The 20729-nt window shown below is 35.2% G+C and overlaps 1 protein-coding gene across 1 annotated transcript in view; it reads right to left on the reverse strand.

Moving 5' to 3' along the window:
• Nucleotides 1-20729, reverse strand: part of ZPLD1 (zona pellucida like domain containing 1) — a 41638-nt gene that overhangs the window by 3993 nt on the left and 16916 nt on the right. Inside the window, exons 3-8 of the mRNA XM_047755818.1 lie at nt 18525-18706; nt 16103-16175; nt 11984-12081; nt 9247-9327; nt 5094-5265; nt 3782-3890 (exon numbers count right to left, since the gene is read on the reverse strand). Coding sequence (XP_047611774.1) covers nt 3782-3890; nt 5094-5265; nt 9247-9327; nt 11984-12081; nt 16103-16175; nt 18525-18706 — 715 coding nt within the window. The remainder of the gene's footprint in view (nt 1-3781; nt 3891-5093; nt 5266-9246; nt 9328-11983; nt 12082-16102; nt 16176-18524; nt 18707-20729) is intronic.

Here is a 20729-nt window from a genome sequence, read left to right on the forward strand (position 1 = left end):
TTTTAGAGAATAAACCCTTGTCAGTTGCATCATTTGAAACTATTTTCTCCTGATCAGTAGGTCATCTTTTTGGTTTTTTTTTTTTTATGGTTTCCTTTGCTGTGCAAAAGCTTGTCAGTTTGATTAGGTCCCACTAGTTTTTATTTTTGTTTTTATTTCCGTTGCCTTGGGAGACCACCTAAGAAAACATTTGTATGGATGATATCAGAGAATGTTTTGCCTATATTCTCTTCTGAGTTTGATGGTGTCTGTTTTATGATTAAGTTTTTAATCCATTTTGAGATTATTTTTGTGCATGGTGTGAGGATGTGTTCTGGTTTCATTGATTTACATGCAGTTTTCCCAGCATCACTTGCTGAAGAAGCCACATTTTTCCCATTTTATATTCTTGTCTCCTTTGTTGAAGATTAATTGACCATATGTGTCTGGGTTAATTTCTGGGTTCTCTACTCTGTTCCATTGGTCTGTATGTCTATTTTGGTAGCAGTACCACACTATCTTGATTACTGTAGCTTTGTAATATTGTCTGAAACAACTTATATAACTGAGTAGCAAAAAACCTAAAAACCCAATTGAAAAAGGGGCAGAAGACCTGGATTGACATTTCTCTAAAGAAGATATACAAATGACCAATGGGCACATGAAAGAATATTCAACATCACTAATTACTAGAGAAATGCAAATCAAAACTATTATGAAACACAACCTCACACCAGTCAGAATGGTCATCATTAATAAGTCAACAAATAAATGCCAGAGAGGATGTGGAGAAAAGGGTACCTGCCTCCACTGTTGGTGGGAATGTAAACTGGTAAAACCACTATGGAAAACAGTATGGAAGTACCTCAGAAAACTAAATATAGAACTATTATATAACTCAGCAATCCCACTCCTGGCCATATATCTGGACAAAAATTTCATTGAAAAAGATACATGCATCATTATGTTTATTGCAGCACTATTTACAATAGCCAAGACATGGAAACAACCTAAATATCCATTGACATATGAATGGATTAAGAAGATGCCGTACATATACACAATGGAATAATACTCAGCCATAAAAAAAGAACAAAATAATGCCATTTGCAGCAACATGGATGGAACTAGAGACTCCATATTAAGTGAAGTAAGTCATAAAGAGAAAGACAAATACCATATGATATCACTTATATCTGGAATCTAATAAATGGCACAAATTAAGCTATCTACAGAAAATAAATTAACTCATAGACTTGGAGAACAGACTTTTGGTTGCCAAGAGGGAGAGGGAGGGAGTGGGATGGACTGGGATTTGGGGATTAGTAGATGTAAACTATTGCATATGGAGTAGATAAGCAATATCTTGCTCTATAGCACAGGGAACTACATCTAGTCACTTGTGATAGAACATGATGGAGGATAATGCTAGAAAAACAATGTATATACACATATATGTATATATATATATGTATATATATATATATACACACACACACACACACACACACACATATATGTGGAAAGAGACAAAGAGAGAGAGTGCACTGGGTCATTTTGCTGTATAGCAGAAATTGATAGAACATTGTAAATCAACCATTATAGAAAAAATAAAAATCTTAAAAAAATAGAATTTGCCTATGGATGGATTTAGCTTGATTTCTGAGTTGTGTTTATATGGAATTTAATATAAAAAATTTTGCTGGGTATTTCAATGTTATAATGTAAACATTGTTATACATGGTCCTCTAGGCACTGAAGCCACCATGAGACCCAGAAATCAGGACCATCCTGCTGCTATTTATCAAAATTGCAAGAAATCAATCCACAGAGAGTGAGAGAAGAATGATAGGAATCTGAAGATGTAAACATCCTTTGGAGGCTTTGCTAGCGGAAGACCAAGATGATAAAGATACAAAGCAACTGGGAAATAAATAAAGGAAGAAATTCAGGCATGATATCAGAGGCACTGTTATTAAAGACATTAACTCTTTGAGGTTTCAGCATAGATATTTTGGATGACAAGACATGGTGTGGGTTAAACCTCTGGATAGCTGGTTAGCTATGGTAAGATTAGAAGGGTATACGTAGTAATCTTTACTGGGATTTTGGGGGTCTCAGTAATTTGGGTCTGTCTTAAAATTATCTTACACTAGCAAATTACTTCAAATTTGTAATATTTAAATTTAATTTGGTCTAGGTAAGAAGAAAGTTAAGAAGGAGGAACATCATCTACCCAACATGTTTAGAGAGATGACACTTTCAAGGTTCCTTGCTTACAGCAAACTGACTCCAGATATGCTCCATAGAAATGAGAATGCTTTTTACGGTGCCTATCCAAAAACATTCCTAATTACTGGCAACAAAAGCTGAGTTTCCAGGCAGATTAATTCTTTGAGCTACTTCTGACAGCTAGGGATAGATAAAAATTGGCCTTTGACAAACCACAAACTAGTCATTCTCAAACCATTCAAAGCATACCAAACCCTCAGGGAGAATAGACTAATTTTGAAATTTTATGTTCAATAAATTCCTGCATTATTTAAGAAGCCTATTAGGTCTTTTTTTAAATAAATACTATTATGTCTAAACAAAGAATGAGTGAATCATTAATGCAATTGTCTGGATTTTTTAGGCCCCAAACTAGTTTTTGCTTAATTGCCTCTTTTAGGCAAAAGTTTCTTTTCATTATGGGACAGGAGATGTGGGAGAAAAGGTAAAGATAATCAACATAATGATAGCCTATGGCTAATATAAAATAGGGGAAAATTATTAGCATATAATCCAAATCAGAATTCTGCTTTTCTCCTTAGAAAAATTTAAAACTGTAGAGTTAGAATCTGAAAGGCCACTTTTTCAAACCCTTTATTTTAAAAATGAAGAAACATTTTCCCAGAGAAGTGAAATAAAATCCCAAGTCCACAGCTTATTAGAACAAAAGCTGGAACTAGAAGCAGTCTTTCAGACTTCAGTGTGTATTGTTTATAACACAGATGTCTGTTTTATCCAACTGATTCTGAATGTCTCTGGGTTCACCCTCCTAAAGCATCATCCCTTTGGAGAGTGTGTGTGTACAGGTATGACAATGCATGCACAAATATTAGCATACATGAGAATGTATGTGTATAAGCAGTTGTATTCTTTAGATTCATGACCATGAATGAGTGCACTGGTCTGGGTATTCACTTGCTATTCAGGATCCTGCGAGGAAGCAAATGGTATTCAAACTGGCAATTTAAGGAGATTTAATAGGACTATTTATAAAGATGGAGGGAATTCACAAGAGAAATTCAAGTTACCTGGACTCTGGGTTTAAGGGAGGGTTTCCAGAACTCTGAGAGAGTAGTTATAAAAGGAGAGAGCTGTCTGGCTGGAGCTGTGTGAATTTAAGGCCTGTCTTCTGACAGTGCCACCTATTGGCCAAGCCCAACCAGAAACTAACCAGCAAGGCAGCCAGTGCAAGGAGTTCACATAGACCACACTTCAAGCTCAGAGAGGGGCCAGGGAAGGACCGAGTGGACCCAGAAGGGCAAATGTAACATATCTAGCACCATATACTTGTGCGTGTGCGTGTGTGTGTGTGTGTGTGTGTGTTTAGAGGAATGAGGTAAAGACAGTATCGCCCTTTGTATAAAGTTGAATAAACAGGAAACCACCGTGAAATTAAAGTTGTCTAGCAGTTGATCTTGTCTCACAGTTAATTAGTACTCTTTAGGAACCACCTTAAGTTCCCCTTAGAAGCCCAGAAACAAGCCATTTTGGAACCATCTATTATTACACACAAAAGGAGGTGCTCTCTTACCACTCCGAGTAATGATGGGACCCGCCGAGAGGACGGCGTTTCCAGAAGTGCTCTGGGGGCTCCAAGTGGCCCTTCTCCTGGAATCCCGCCTTTCTCTGTGGCCACAAATCTAAGGCAATAATGGAAACAAATGAAATTCCACACCAGCACAAAATTATTTCTTTATGGCCATTTGGAAAGCAGATTCTTTTGGAAGAGATATTACATGTTTAATTTTATTCATTTACTTCTGTGCATTTATTTAATTACTTTGCTTATAACTGCTACAGTGTTTCTTATCCTGGCTTGGGCCGCATTTCTTATTTCCTCCTGTGGTAATTGTGCCTTGCCTCATTAATTTACATAGCTCAGTGGATCTCTTGAAAAAGAGCTGTGTTTATCAAACATTTCTACTTTTATTTTTCTCAAGCTTTTAATAAATCTTTTCCTGAAATGTTGGTCAGCACAGAGCCAAGGAAATGAGGACTCTCCATTTAATCCCATCTGATATAGCTAGTTAGGACTAAAGCAGTCGATTATTGTGAAGAAATGCATGAATTTGAGCATATGCCTAAACATATTAAAGCTATTACAAATCAAATAATGTGACTGCATTTTTCTCAGGTTAATACTGATATGACCCTAAGGGGGTCTGTCAGAAATAGATTTTTTTTTTCTTCAGGAATAAATGGGTTTATATTTTAGTGGCAGCTGTATAGAATTCAGATCCATACCTTTCACAGCTTTCCCAAGTCATCTGGCTCCATCTACATTTCTAGCACCAGTCTTCCCCTCCCCAGGTTTTCCTGTCATTCCGTCATCCTCTACTTTGCTCCATAGCCCTGCTGAAGGACTTGTTATTCCATTTCATGTGTCTGTGACTTTGACCATCCTTTGGTATGGAGTATCTGTCACACTCTTGATTTTCTCCCTTTGGGGTTCATCTGTCTTCAAAGTCACATCTCTTCCACTGAACCTCCTAACCCCTCCTGTTTCATTTCCCTCACAATGGTAAATAATGCCTCTTACTACAACCCATATGCATGTCTGCCTTTGCACCATAACATTTTTGTCTTATTTCTGAAACTTCCCTGACTATCTCCAGTACCTAAAGGATAAATTAAGTGAATTCAGACCTCATGCACGTTTCTCTGTATCCCCAGTATAATGCTTAGCTCAAAGTAGGCATTCAAAAAATCTTTACTAGATTAATGAAAAAATCCTTCCTCACCTGATGCATATCCACTTTCTATGTAGAAATTAGTCCCTAATAGTTGATAATCTTCAGTTTAGATCAAGTCAATAGTAAAAAATAAAATTGCTAAAAACATACTGGCATAAGGAAGGGGCAGTCATCAGCTCTGCAGAGCTTGGTAACACAGTGCAGGAAAACGGTGGACATTTTCTGATTCTTGTGTTTCACAAATCGGAACACTTCAAAGGAAAAGCGGCCCCGCTGGCTTCTGCCGTTTTCAATGATGGTGGTCTGAGGATCTTTATCACAGCTATATTTTAGACAATGCGAAAACGATATTACCGGAAATCACCAACCCACTGTGATTTGTAAATTAATTTCTGCAGTATTAAGAGTATCCTATTACATCAAGAGCTAACGAAATCATGTCATGTTGGATATTTAATAAGAGAACAAGCTAACTCAACAGATATATGAGTGACCTGTATCATGAAATTTAAACAGGTCAGTTTCTGATTATAATTTTACTGTGAATTTTTAAAGGAACTATATACTTCCATACAGTTCAAAAATCCAAACAGTACAAAATACATATAGCAAAAAGTTTCTCTACTTATCTTTCCATGCCCCATTCACATGCAAACCTGCCCAAGGTGATCTTGCATGTTAGTGCCTCCTCAAAGGGCATGTGCAAATAGAAGCAGGAGCAATACGTTCTCAATGCTCCTCCCTTCTTAAACAAATGATAGCACACCACATATGTTGACTTGTACCTTTCCTTTTGTAAATTTAGCTATGCAGCTTAGAGATCTTTCCATACCACTATTTAGAGAGCCCCCTCAGTCTTTGTTCACAGCTGTATACTATTCCATCATGCACATGTGCGAGATTTATTTAACCAGTGTCCCATTTATGTACACTTGCATTATTTCAAATCTTCTGCATTTTACAAAATAATAATGAATAGCTTTATAATACATCATTTTGAACATGTGCAAGGTTATCTAGAAAATATATTTGCAGGATCATTCAATAGATTTTGCCATACTGCCCTCTATAAACATTGTTGCATTTTGTACTGCCCCGGCAATGTATTAAAAAAAACTTATTCCCCTCAGAACCACATGAACAAACTGTATGCATAGAATTTGGGATAGTTCCCTATTTGATTGGAACAATAAACTATCACCATATAGATTTAATTTGTCTTTTAGTGGTGTGAATGAATATGTGCATTTTTTATATATATTAAGTCATTTGTGTTTCTTTTCTGAAAATTGCTTGTGTTCCTTACCCAAATTTTTTATTGTATTGTTAATCTTTTACTTTTGATTCCTATAAATTATTTATTCTTAAGAATAATGGTCTTTTGTTACATAAATCACAAATTGTTTTACTTTGTTGTTTGGCTTTGCACATCTTCACTCTGTGTGTGTGTGCACGCACATGTACAGAAATTTTATTTTATTGTAATTTAATTTTAAATATTTTATTTTATGGCTTCTAGTATATGGGCTAAAGACAATTTTCCTTACTCCAAAGTTCTGAATGTATTTTTATGTTTTCTTCCACCATTTTCAAAGATGTAGTCTTTAAATTTAAATTAATAATCTAAAGTTTATCATAGTATAGTGAGTAAAGTACAGATCCTGTGCTATGTTTTGACTGTCTACTATTCAGCACAATTTTTTTTTTGGCTTTTTGCCATTTTTTTGGGCCACTCCCGCGGCATATGGAGGTTCCCAGGCTAGGGGTCAAACTGGAGCCGTAGCTGCCAGCCTACACCAGAGCCACAGCAACGCGGGATCCAAGCCACATCTGCAACCTACACCACAGCTCATGGCAATGCCGGATCCTTAACGCACTGAGCAAGGTCAGGGATCAAAACCAAAACCTCATGGTTCCTAGTCAGTTTTGTTAACCACTGAGCCGTGACGGGAACTCCTATTCAGCACTATTTTTAAAATCTGTGTTAATTTCACTGATTTGCATGTTATCACAATCTATCATATAGTAAATTCCCATGCTTTGGATCTATTTTTCAACTCACTATTACAAAGTTTGCCTATGTGTCTAATCTCACATTATATTCCTTTAAAAAGTTTACAGCTTCTATTAACTGTAACATATGCTAGAGCCATACCCTTCTCATTTTCTTGATGATGTCCCTCTTTCTTTGGTATATTATGGATTTTTTTTTTCTCTATCCCCTTTTCCCAATTCAGTTAGCTTGTGATTCTCTGTTGTTGTAGGGATGAAATTATCCTGGCCATTTCTGGGATCTTTGAGGCTGAGACCCCTCAGCATTCACTTTTCTTCCCTGCTTCTCCTGCCACCTCTCTCCACATTGCTTCCTGCACCAACACATATTTAGGAATTTCTAGTTTTCTTTTCCTCCTAGCCTCACTGAAAATGGAATTTGGAGGAGTTTTTTTAGTTACTCATTTCAATCTTCCAAGAGGAAAACTGAAAGGAGAACTGAGCTGAATCCATAATCACGCTGCAAGTCTGAGATCATAGTCCAGGTTATTATTATGCAACCATTATAGACATTTTGGGAAATAAGAAAAATATCAAAACCAAATGATCTGCAATCTTACCACATACAAAATAACCACTGGGAAACTTCTTTTTAATAATTTTTATTTTTTTCCATTATAGCTGGTTTCCACTGTTCTTTCAATTTTCTTCTTTTTTGTTTGTTTGTTTGTTTGTTTTTGTCTTTTCTAGGGCTGCACCTGTGGCATGTGGCATTTCCCAGGCTAGGGTCTAATCAGAGCTGTAGCCACCTGCCTACACCAGAGCCACAGCAACTCGGGATCTGAGCCACATCTGCAATCTATCACAACTCACAGCAATGCTGGATCCTTAACCCACTGAGCAAGGTCAGGGATCGAACTCGCAACCTCATGGTTCCTAGTCAAATTCATTAACCACTGAGCCACGATGGGTACTCCTCAATTTTCTACTGTACAGCAAAGTGACCCAGTCACACATACATATATTCATTCTTTTTGATATATTTCCTTACAGTCTTTTCTGATATTATATAAATGAGGTCAACTGTACAAAAAATTGTGTATGCTGATTCTTTCATGTCATATTTTAATACATTTAAATTTTAAGGAAGTACATATTTATAAAGATAGAAATATCAAGAAGACAGAAGGGGAAGAGATAAAATGAACCAATGGTTTTTCTTCTATTTTATAAATAACTTTATAAGATTATAGTTTCTGTGTGAGCTCTCAACTTACTGGTTCTCTGAAATATTCACCTAACCATTTCCTTACTGCTGAAAATGCAGTTCATTCCCATGTTTTACTATTTTAAATAACAGCAGACATGAAAATCATAAATATTTTAGAATATTCTTCCTGATTCACAAACATAGAATCAAAGGCTACAAAGTCTTTTAAGGCTTTTTGATACATACTGACATTGTTTCCAAAAAATGTTGCCCTAATTAACACTTCCAGCAATGGGAGATAAAAGTGTCAGTTTGATCATACCCTCTGAGTATCATCTTAACCTTAATTAGCCAATAAAATTTATTTTGTTGGATTCCCATCATATTACTCCCATCAAGTGTCAATAAGTGGCAGTGATCAGTGCCAAAAGGATTTTATAACATGATGAGTAGCCTCTCATTATACTTGCTTGACTCTCAAGTATGTTATGTCAGATAAAAAGGCTGAAAGGGAACTGGGGTGATTGAATGTTTTTATGATCAATGTTCCTTTCCTTAAATGTAGATTACATTCATTCTATCACTGTCTATTGGGGAATGAAGTTGAAGTATTGACGCTAATAAAAAAGGAGGGGTAGACTGTATTATACTTCCATATTATATACTGATGAATGAAGTAAAGCATTTAGGGGTCTAAACTACCTAAAACATTACCTTAATTTTACTCTTCTTTTGACATACCATGAGAGTCTAGCTTCAGATAAATACTACCCTCTCACTGCCTTTCTCTTATTGCCAGTACCCTAACTATTGCTTTTCCCAAGACAGTGAAATATTCCCACATGTCCTAAAGATGAATAAAACATCTTTGATGGACCAAACTTGAAACTCTAATTCAACAACAGCCTTATCAGCATTTCATGTTGACAACTATTCTCCACTTTTGCACTCCCAACTTTATGAGGACTAAAAGTTCAAAACATAAAACTTGAAATTTAAAGCTATGCAAGTGGCCTATAATTTGTTTATCTGACTTAGATCTTTCTATTTCAATTATTTACAATTGGGTCATTGCTAAAAATACAAGACTCAGACACTTACCTAAGGAAGAGGTCATATCGAATATCATCATTTGGGTTTCCTGAAGGGGTGGTGTAGCAATAATCCATTAAGACATTCCATCTGCAGAAAGAGGTAAGAATAATCTAGTCGGAATCTCTTTTTGGATATTAGTTACTAATCCAAGGTAAGTAAATATTGACAAATATCCTACCCCATGAAATACATTTTTTATTAGTTATTTGTGGAGATTTATTTGTTACAAATGTTCTCCTAAACACAGAGTGTTTAAAAAGTCTGCAACGAACTGCCATCACACATCCAGAATCGCATATATCCAAGAATAGAAATGCCACAAAGAAATAACGAGAAGGCAAAGTAGAACCAAATTTCTAGAGTATACTAATCTCTTCAGGATGCAGAGTTTAAATAATAATAATAATATGAGAAACCTCAAATTAACCATTTACATGTAACAATTTTTTTATTAGGATAGAAATAGATCTTTACTTTTGATTTCTGATCTTTTATCATTCTGGATTTTCTAAGTATCAAATGAAATTTGATTAATTTTTTTCCCAGAAAGGTTTCTGGGGTTGTTTTATATAATTTTGGCCCAGATCCCTATGGTGAGGTTCTTGTTTTTTTAATAAACTTTTATTGAATAGTAACATACACATAGAAAAGTGCACAAATCACAGGTGTTCACAAAATGACTGAATCTGATTAACCCTCTTTCAGATGAAAAAAAAGAACATCAAAGAAATGGAAAGATATTCCATGTTCCTGGATTGGGAAAATCAATACTGTAAAAATGGCCATACTACCCAAAGCAATCTACAGATTCAATGCAATCCCTATCAAATGACCCAGGACATTTTTCACAGAACTACAACAAACAATCCAAACATTTCTATGGAACCACAAAAGACCCAGAATCGCCAAAGCAATCCTGAGAAACAAAAACCAAGCAGGAGGCATCACTCTCCCAGACTTCAAGAAATACTACAAAGCCACAGTCATCCAAACAGTGTGGGACTGGTATCCAAACAGACAGACAGACCAATGGAACAGAATAGAGAACCCAGAAATAAACCCTGACACCTATGGTCAATTCATCTTTGACAAGGGAGGCAAGAACATCAAATGGGAAAAAGAAAGTCTATTCAGCAAGCATTGCTGGAAAACCTGGACAGCTGCATGCAAAGCAATGAAACTAGAACACACCCTCACACCATGCACAAAAATAAACTCCAAATGGCTGAAAGACTTAAAGATAAGACAGGACACCATCAAACTCCTAGAAGAAAGCATAGGCAAAACACTCTCTGACATCAACAGCATGAATATTTTCTCAGGTCAGTCTCCCAAAGCAAATGAAATTAGAGCAAAAATAAACCCATGGGACCTCATCAAACTGAAAAGCTTTTGCACAGCAAAGGAAACCAAAAAGAAAACAAAAACACAACTTACAGAATGGGAGAAAACAGTTTCAAATGATGCAACCGACAATGGCTTAATCTCTAGAATATATAAACAACTTATACAGCCCAACAGCAAAAAAGCCAGTCAATCAATGGAAAAATGGGCAAAAGACCTGAATAGACATTTCTCCAAAGAAGAGACACAGATGGCCAACAAACACATGAAAAAATGCTCAACATCGCTGGTTATAAGAGAAATGCAAATCAAAACTACCATGAGATACCACCTCACACCAGTCAGAATGGCCATCATTCATAAATCCACAAATAACAAGTGCTGGAGGGGCTGTGGAGAAAAGGGAACCCTCCTGCACTGTTGGTGGGAATGTCAACTGGTACAGCCACTATGGAGAACAGTTTGGAGATACCTTAGAAATCTATACATAGAACTTCCATATGACCCCGCAATCCCACTCTTGGGCATCTATCCGGACAAAACTCTACTTAAAAGAGACACGTGCACCCGCATGTTCATTGCAGCGCTATTCACAATAGCCAGGACATGGAAACAACCCAAATGTCCATCGACAGATGATTGGATTCGGAAGAGGTGGTATATATACACAATGGAATACCACTCAGCCATAAAAAAGAATGACATCATGCCATTTGCAGCAACATGGATGGAACTGGAGACTCTCATACTGAGTGAAATGAGCCAGAAAGACAAAGGCAAGTACCATATGATATCACTTATAAATGGAATCTAATATCCAGCACAAATGAACATCTTCTCAGAAAAGAAAATCATGGACTTGGAGAAGAGACTTGTGGCTGCTTAATGGGAGGGGGAGGGAGTGTGAGGGATTGGGAGCTTGGACTTATCAGACACAATTTAGAATAGATATACAAGGAGATCCTGCTGAATAGCATTGAGAACTTTGTCTAGATACTCATGTTGCAACAGAAGAAAGGCTGGGGAAAAAATGTAATTGTAATGTATACATGTAAGGATAACCTGACCCCTTTGCTGTACAGTGGGAAAATAAAAAAATAAATAAATAAATAAGAAAATACAGAACATCCTGGTCTTCCAGATCTCCCCCATGCTCTCTTCCAGCCACAGTCATTACCCTTTCTCCTTTATGGGAGAATTATTATTGTCCAATTAATGACATAAAGTGAGTGTCACTCTTTAATCTTTGTACCTTGTTACTTCTATCTATTAGCATCCCTAAATGGTGTCACAATGACAATAGTTTTTAATTAAAAATGAAATGAACTAACTTTATGATTCCTGAGGCTTTAAATAGCCAAAATGTTTTAGCCAACAAAAGATAAGAGTGTGAAAATACCTGCCATCCAGATTAGTTGCTTGTACAGCTGCAAATACTTTGGTTTTCAAAGGTAATCCTATACTTGGGATAATTAGCTGCTGACTGTAGGTTGAATCCTAATGATGAAAAAAAAATAAGCAATTAATCCACCATTGCCTTCCTAAAAACAAAATATTTACTTAAAATAATAATGTCCTATAAAAAAGAATAGGGGACAAATCAACATAAATTTATAGAAGCAACTCCAAAAAGGACCTTGTTAATCCTCTAGTTGTTGTTAGAACTGTCCCTAAACCATAACCAATTCATTTTCATGCATAAATCTTTTTGTTTCCATAGTTTACCATATATTGTGCTTAATGCTCAGTGTATTTAAATTATATGCAATGGTTACTAGCCAGAACTTAGTATTTAGTTTGTCTAATATTTTATTTTCAATATTCAGTTTATTTAAATTAATATTCCATTTATTTAAATTATACTATTGGCTAATATTCAGCTTATTTAAATTATATCTGCTTCAGTTTAAGCCCTTTGCCCTTAGAGTTGTTAAGTCTTTATACTCTTGATAATCTTTCATTTACCCTAAGTCTCTTATCTGGCAGTTTGAAATTACTTGCATTTTATAGAAATCCAAAATAAAGGCCACTATATATTCTCTGAGTTGCCAAAATGGGTGCCATAGAATTCCTGCACTAACTTAGGTAGTAAGTACTTACAGAAGGGTGTCTTATGACTTCATTTCTACCTTTAACTCTTATTTTAGACCAATTCTGGAGAGCTTACTTATATCGCTTACTTATACCCATTCTATGTAGATTAAAGCAGCATATTAGAAATTGAGAGTGACAGCTTTAATTGGATAGTAAAGAAAGAAAAGATGCAGAATAAAAAAGAAACTTCTAAAACATAAGCTATCAAAACATTTAGCATTGAGACAATTTGTTTCCTCCAAATTTAATAACTCTGAAGATAATGCTATTGTGCAGAAAAAGGGTATTTTTAATGTTCATTATGAAATCTCATCATCATCAAGCAAAGTCAAAATACAGAGCATACTCTCTTTAAGAAGGCCGAGAAGAAAACAACAGATATTGAATTTTTTAAATTAAAATAATAATAGTATGAATGCTTCACTATTGAAAAAGTTATATTCACATGGAACATTTCATTCCTAAATAAAGCCTGATAAATGAGGGATTATATGCTGTACTTTTTTTCTGTATTTCTGTGATAAATGATATTACTTCTACTAACCATTTCTGATAGGTTGTATTTTTAGTTAAATCTTCCTGGCTCCCCTTTCCAACTTCTCCAAGTTATCCACACTTCATTAACTATACAGCTCTTTCATCTTGTACTCGCATCAATAATGTCCAGAAGAATGCTTACATTTTAATAAGCATTATACTACAAAGTCATTTGAAAATGATATGACTCAGCTGTGGTTTAATATTGAATCATCAAATTTTTCTCCTAAAATTCTTCTAAAAGATGAACTTTTGACTTTATTTTGTATAGTTGCCTTATTCCTACTGGTACAACATTGTCCCTAAAATCAATTATATTTATTTAAAATTTTTTCTTCAACTTTTTAAAAAGCATTCATAATTACCATAACTCAAATTCAGATTTACTGTTTCAGTATCTGCTCCAAAGAAACTATTTTTTTAGCTGCAATTCAAATTCACACAGTCATTCTCCCTTTTAATTCCACAAAGCAGGAAACTGATCTATTTATGTTGTGCAAAAATAAGGTCACAGTTCAAGTGGAAAAAACCTACATATATTGAAATCACATAATCAATACCAGGAATTGTTTTTAACAAGAAAAATTGTCCTTCTATATTTACCGAATCATAGAACACATAGAAATAAACAATTGCACTGAATCCAAATTGAGTATACATTTCCTTTCCAAAGAACTAACCATAGGATAAGAGTAGTAGGTATATAATGTTTTCATCATTTCTAGAGTTACAAATAAAGAACTCTGCATGTGAAATACGAACGTATGGCCCCTAACGGTTGTAAAATAATACTTAGTTTGAAATACTACAATAAAATCACATTTGGGCAGCTAAATGTTAGTGTTCCAAGTAGATAATAAATATGGTTTTGGATTAATTAAAACACACCATTTTTTTTTCATTGTAAATTACTAGTTTTTTAATGTACTGCAAGATGACAAAATACTGTAATGGTGCCATGTTAAAAAAAAAACAAAAAACTAGTAAAACCCTTCTGTATGACACAGTAATGATGGATTCATGTCATATGCATTTGTCAAAACCCATGGAATATACAACATGAAGTGTTAACCTAAATGTAAACTATGGACCTTAGTTATTAATATATAAATATTGGCCCATCAATTGTAAAAAGTATGCCGCATGTCCAATAAAACATAGTGAAGATAACAGAGGAAATCATAGGCAGGCACTGGACATCTTTAGGACTCTCCATACTTTTAAATCTAGTTTTCTATAATATTAAAACTGTTCTAAAAAAACCCAAAGTCTACTACTTTACAAAAAATAAAAATCTAGCTTGTCTTGAAGAGGTTAAATTTTATTAAATAACTTGTTAGTAGATAACCTTTAAATTTTAATTTATTAATTTAATCACTAGTAACAGTTTCATTGCAAATTGGTTAAAAATGAAAAGGATTTTAGGATGTTTCATTTACAGTCTGATTTCAAACAATTACCTTTTTACCATAGAATTAAACTCTTAAAGTTATCATTAAATTATAGGCTTTTACTTGGCATTAAGATTCTGGAAATCCTTTGAAGGATTAGGTCTAGTTAGTAACAGGACTATAATACTGTTTCTAATGATAAAGGAAAGGGCTTAACAGCAAAGCTCTCCTCAAATCCACACTTCTAAATTTTGATTCTCTGCTTTTCTAGTGAGAAAACAGTTTAATTTTACAGGAAAGAATGGTATTTCTAAATGTCATACGGGTATCTTTTTCACTTTTTTAAGATCAGGAAGTCTTATCTTTGTTTCACTCAGTTCTAACAAATAATATTAAACCAAACCAGTCACCACAATTCTACATCAGAGAGCTTACACATTTAAATTAACAGATAGAAACTTTCCACTTTAGAATTATTGCCCACAACAATAATAAATATCTGCCCATACTGGAAAGGAATATTGGCACAATTTGCTGAGTATTGTAAAACCAAGCGTCTTGGCAGCTTCTCCTTACACAAAAAAAGTTTAGAAATGACAGAAAGGCAATCTTCATTCCAACACATTTTAATTTGTTGTTTAGAACTCTGTGGTGTCAGACTACAAACTTATAAACATGATTTTTCTAAATGCCTTTGGAAAATGTCCTACTGCAATATTTATAGCTCATTATATTCAAAGTATAAAGCACTGACTTTTAAATCAGTTGCATGAATTATAACTCAGTGCCATGATGACTTGAATAATAATGTAAAAATCAGATTCATAATTTACAAAAATGTTGGTTGATAGATTGAAAAATTGATATTTAAATCAGGCATTTAAAATGTATGAATAAAAATTTTTAATCAACATGAAAATATAATTTAGAGGATTAATGTTAGAGTTATAAATAGAAATTCATGTATTTTTCACATTTTGCTGCCACTGTCGATATTTACATGACAAAAGTTTAGACAATACCATGTAGTCAACCCAAATTATTTCAGATGTGACAGAACTGACAATAGCAAAAACCCATATTAGAAATATTAGCACATTCATCACCAAACATCATTCCTTCATGCAAAATATCATTTGGACTTTTCCTATCTTTGTATCACAAATACATTATTCCCAAAACTTGACCCCTGACTATGGCTACACATACACACATATAAATACATATATACTTATGAATATAGATGAACACGTGGAATAACTCTGCAGATTCACATTTATAAAAAAATTAAATCATGTATCAACTTCTAGAAAATAATGTTTTTAATATACCTTTATTGCTAAGATATATTAAAATAGTAGTAAAGATGAATAAATGTTACCAAAGTATAACAGGGTTAATGTGGCTTTTGGTGGATTTGTATATAAAAGTTACTCACATAAATGGCTCCTAAGAACAGTGAGAAAGAAAATAACAACCTTCACCCATCAACTTACATTATAAAGGAGCAGATTCAAAGTGCTGACAAATGTACCATTGTTCTCCCTCACAGAAATAGCAGCTGAGGACCTAAAACAGATTGAGGAAAAGGAAAGCACAGGTAAGATTTTAAAGCTAAAATTTCAGTTACACCTTAGTGTTAGATTTAAGACATCAAAGCTCTTGAGCAATACTGACATACTTTTAACTAGGAGTGGAGTGTACATACTGTTTAAATCACTGAACAGGTAAATAATCAAAAAGCAAGAGGGACCAAGAAAAGCTGTTCTTTATGATCTTTTTATTTATAAAGGAATCTTTGTTTTCCACTTTTTATTACACATGTGAGACTTTTTGCAGAAAAACATCTGCAAAAAAATGTTGAATTTGATACAAATACATTTTCATCTATTCCATTACAATAGAAGTTTAATGAGATCAGGGATTTTGTTTTACATTGTTCACTGTTGGAACACATTGCATGATGCATAGTACATTTATAATAAATATGTATTTAATAAACAAATAAATGACCATGTGCCTTGAAATTTAGAAATGTGTTTAGTGGGAAGAGGAGGGAAGCAGAATGAAAGACTCTGACCTATTTCCCTCTGCACCTGTAGCCTCCTGACTCAAGGCTTTTCTATTCTTGTTTTTCTACATCAAAATCTGGCTTTTGACCAAGTTGTTTATCATCACTGTGCCATTAAATCATTTAAAAATATTGTTCAACTGAAGCAAAATGTTACCCCCACAGTCCCTCATGACTAGGAAAAAATAATAACTTTACCATAGTGATAGAAAACTCTAGAATTCAAGAGGGAAAGTTTTTACGCAATCACCACATTTAATTAAAAATATTTGACAAATCCATGTGACTCTGTTGTAATGTGGATGTAAACCTGTCTTGGAGTATGTGTTTTGGGAGTCATGAGTATAACATGACCATAAACAAAAGGCAATGGCCTCAGTCCATGTACGAAGTTCTTTGGCTCCATGTGATACCACATTTCCTGGGAATCATCAGCATTTGTTCAGGTAATACTTCAGCAGGAGGCAAGGACGCCTAAGATTCTGGGGCACCAGAGTCCAAGAGAGAAAGCATAAGGCAGGGACTGAAGGCAAATGGGACCCAACAATGTAGTGACCAAATGATCTACACACAGGAAACACGACAGGTTCTTCAGGACTGCATAAGCATCGAGATTTTTGGATTCCTTTTTTTTTTAATCAGTTGCATAAATTTTTTAATTTGATTTATTTTTTTATATTGATTTTTATTTTTGCCATTATAGCTGGTTTACAGTGTTATGTCAATTTTCTGCTGTACAGCAAGGTGACCCAGTCACACATACATGTATATATTCTTTTTTCTCATATTATCCTCCATCATGCTCCATCACAAGTGACTACATATAGTTTCCAGTGCTATACAGCAGGATTTCATTGCTTATCCATTCCAAAGGCAATAGTTTGCATCTATTAATCCCAAATTCCCAGTCCATCCTATTCCCTCCCTGTCCCCCTTGGCAACCACAAGTCTATTCTCCATGTCCATCAACAGATGATTGGATTAAGAAGATGAGGTATATATACACAGTGGAATACTACTCAGCCATAAAGAACAAAATAATGCCATTTGCAGCAGCATGGATGGAACTAGAGACTCTCATGTTAAGTGAAGTAAGTCAGAAAGAGAAAGACAAATACCATATGATATCACACATCTGGAATCTAATATATGGCACAAATGAACCTTTCCACAGAAAAGAATTCTTGGATTCTTAGACAGTTCTGAACTAGGAGAATCCAAGGCAGACACCTGACTAGTATGAGCCTGTTTTAATTTGGGGGGAGCGAAATTAAAACTGAGCTCTTGCTATAGGTAATAACAATAACAATTATAGATGTATTGATAGATAAATGATAGATAAACAACAGATAGATGGATAGATAGATGACAGAAAGACAGATGATAGATAGATAGATAGATAGATAGATAGATAGATAGATAGATAGATAGATAGATACCTAGTATGGTTTCCATTAGATTGAGTTTTGATATTCTCAACAAATTCTGCTACCTTTGTAAGTCCCTTAAGAATAAAAATGACTTATGGAGTTCCCGTCGTGGCGCAGTGGTTAACGAATCCGACTAGGAACCATGAGGTTGCAGGTTCGGTCCCTGCCCTTGCTCAGTGGGTTAAGGATCCGGCGTTGCTGTGAGCTGTGGTGTAGGTTGCAGACGCGGCTCGGATCCCACATTGCTGTGGCTCTGGCGTAGGCCAGTGGCTACAGCTCCGATTAGACCCCTAGCCTGGGAACCTCCATATGCCATGGGAGTGGCCCAAAGAAATAGCAAAATGACAAAAAAAAAAAGAATAAAAATGACTTAAACATAAAAACAACATGAGAAAGCAAGAATAAAATGAGACTTACGAAGCAAGCTGGGTGTTATTAACCAGGTATTCCAATGGATAACTACAACTAAATTTATAAAGAAGCCCAGGTAGATAGCTGATGATCGTTGGTGGGTCTGGAGTATCAATATATCCTGAAATATTTCCTATTTGTACTGAAGTTGCATTTCCATAAGCACTGACTCCAGGAATTGTGGATACCTGTTAGAATGGTTGATCAAGCATAATGATTAAATAGCTACATATAAATCTAGGCAATTCATGTGCAAAATAAAACACTAGACTAGATCATTTCTAGGGTCTATTTCAACTATAATGGCATGGTTTTGAAATTATATACATATAGTGCTACTTATAAGTGATCATATGTGTCTTTAAAACAAAACTTCATATTTATGAAAGATACTTACACATTATATATATTTCATAAATAAGAAAAGAGAGATTATATGTTCAGAGTGCTACAATAGGAATCTGAAAACAGTCCTGGGTAAAGTCCAAACCCCATGGCATGACCTAAAATACCCCTGTTAATCTTGTTTTCCATGTCAGTTTTGTATCTCCAGGCTCCCATTCCTAGTTAATAATGCCCCAGCCCCAAGGCCCTTGCTCTAGCCTTTGCGCATATGCCTCCTGCTTCCTCTCTCCCCCACCTCATCCTACTTCTCCCCTGGATCTCATCCTCCCTGAAAACTTCTCCCAACTCCCCCACAGCTTCTGTCTCCGTCACCAAAGTAATCACAGTGCCTGAGCAGTCTGACTCAGCATGTCCTCATCCATCACTAGAGCTCTCGGAGGGCAGAGGACCTTCTTGGTCTTGTTTGTGTCTGTGCCTTCCACATAGCTTAGTGACATGAGCATTTGGGGGCACCCGAGATAAATTTCAAACAAATGAGTTAAGGTTACAAATTTTCTGAAGGTTATTCTCAGGGTGCTCCTCTGTGGTACATGAAGATCCTCATCCCCAGGGCAATAGTTCATAGATAAGTTGCAGAGGAATCACAAACTCCTAGAATTGATATAATAATATTGTCTATGTGTATATTTTCCTAGGACTGATTAGCATTCAATGGATTCTCCAACCCTACTAAAATTTAAGAACCACCATTTCAGGATTAATCAGTAATGTTATTGACCTTAGTAATACCATACAGGAATACAACTTCTCCCACCACGTCAAATACAGTATTATTCTCAATAAACATTTTAGCAAATATTATGGAGACCTGTAACACTTAATTTTCAACAAGAGAAGCCCTTTATACATGAAACTAGGAGCACAAGGGCAAAGTTGAAGTAATTGTCTAGCTGATTCATGAAGAGACCCAGAGTCAACAAATGAAAACATTTTGATTCTAATCCAAAGGATTTAATAGTCTACTTAATATTTCTCATATCCAACTATTCTTGAAGCAGATCCTAAAGCTGGTGGCATCTAAGGCAAAATTAAAAATAAGTAAATCCCCTCAATTCATTGATTGCCTGCCTGACTGGGCAACTAAACATACACGTGTCTGTGAAAATATATATATATGTATGTGTGTATATATGTGTGTATATATATATATATATATATATATATATATATATATAGCAATTTTTATACCAGAGTTTTTGTATCAGCTCTTTAAAAAAAGAAAGAAAGAAAAGGAACATGCATACATACACACACACACACACACACACACACACAGATGCTTGCCTTGGCATTTCTCCTGAATTGCTTTCTCAGCAGCAGGGCAAAGTGAATCCAAAGTAGAAAGCTCCTTGAAGGAGAGGCCTTGGGCTACTTGGGAGGAGGTGACCTGCCCCTCTCTACCTGGGGCCCTCCCTCGATGAGGAAGCTCAGCCAGGTAATAATAATCCACTTCCATCGCTCTTCCTCATTCTCCCTCAGATCCCCTTCATAACCTCTCTGCACACAACTCAGAGAGATGAATAAACGTTTTTAATAAAAAAAGAGTCAACAATACTCAAGCTGTCGACTTAGAGAGAACTGCCCTTGGGGAAAAGATAAAAGACATTCAAAGAAATCTCTTTTTCCTGTCTCCCATCTCCCACCAAGTCTTAAAAGTCTTGCCCTTAGAATAATCAAGCCTTCTCCCTTAATCCCAAACAGTAATTTATCAAGAGGAAAAGCCAGACTCTCCTTCTCTGGGCTAAGTAGTCATTCTCATTGAATCTCCTTTTTGTTTTTGCTGGGATTTACCCATAAGACTATATT

This window comes from Phacochoerus africanus, chromosome 1, assembly GCF_016906955.1.
Source record: "Phacochoerus africanus isolate WHEZ1 chromosome 1, ROS_Pafr_v1, whole genome shotgun sequence".
Lineage (NCBI taxonomy): Eukaryota > Metazoa > Chordata > Mammalia > Artiodactyla > Suidae > Phacochoerus > Phacochoerus africanus.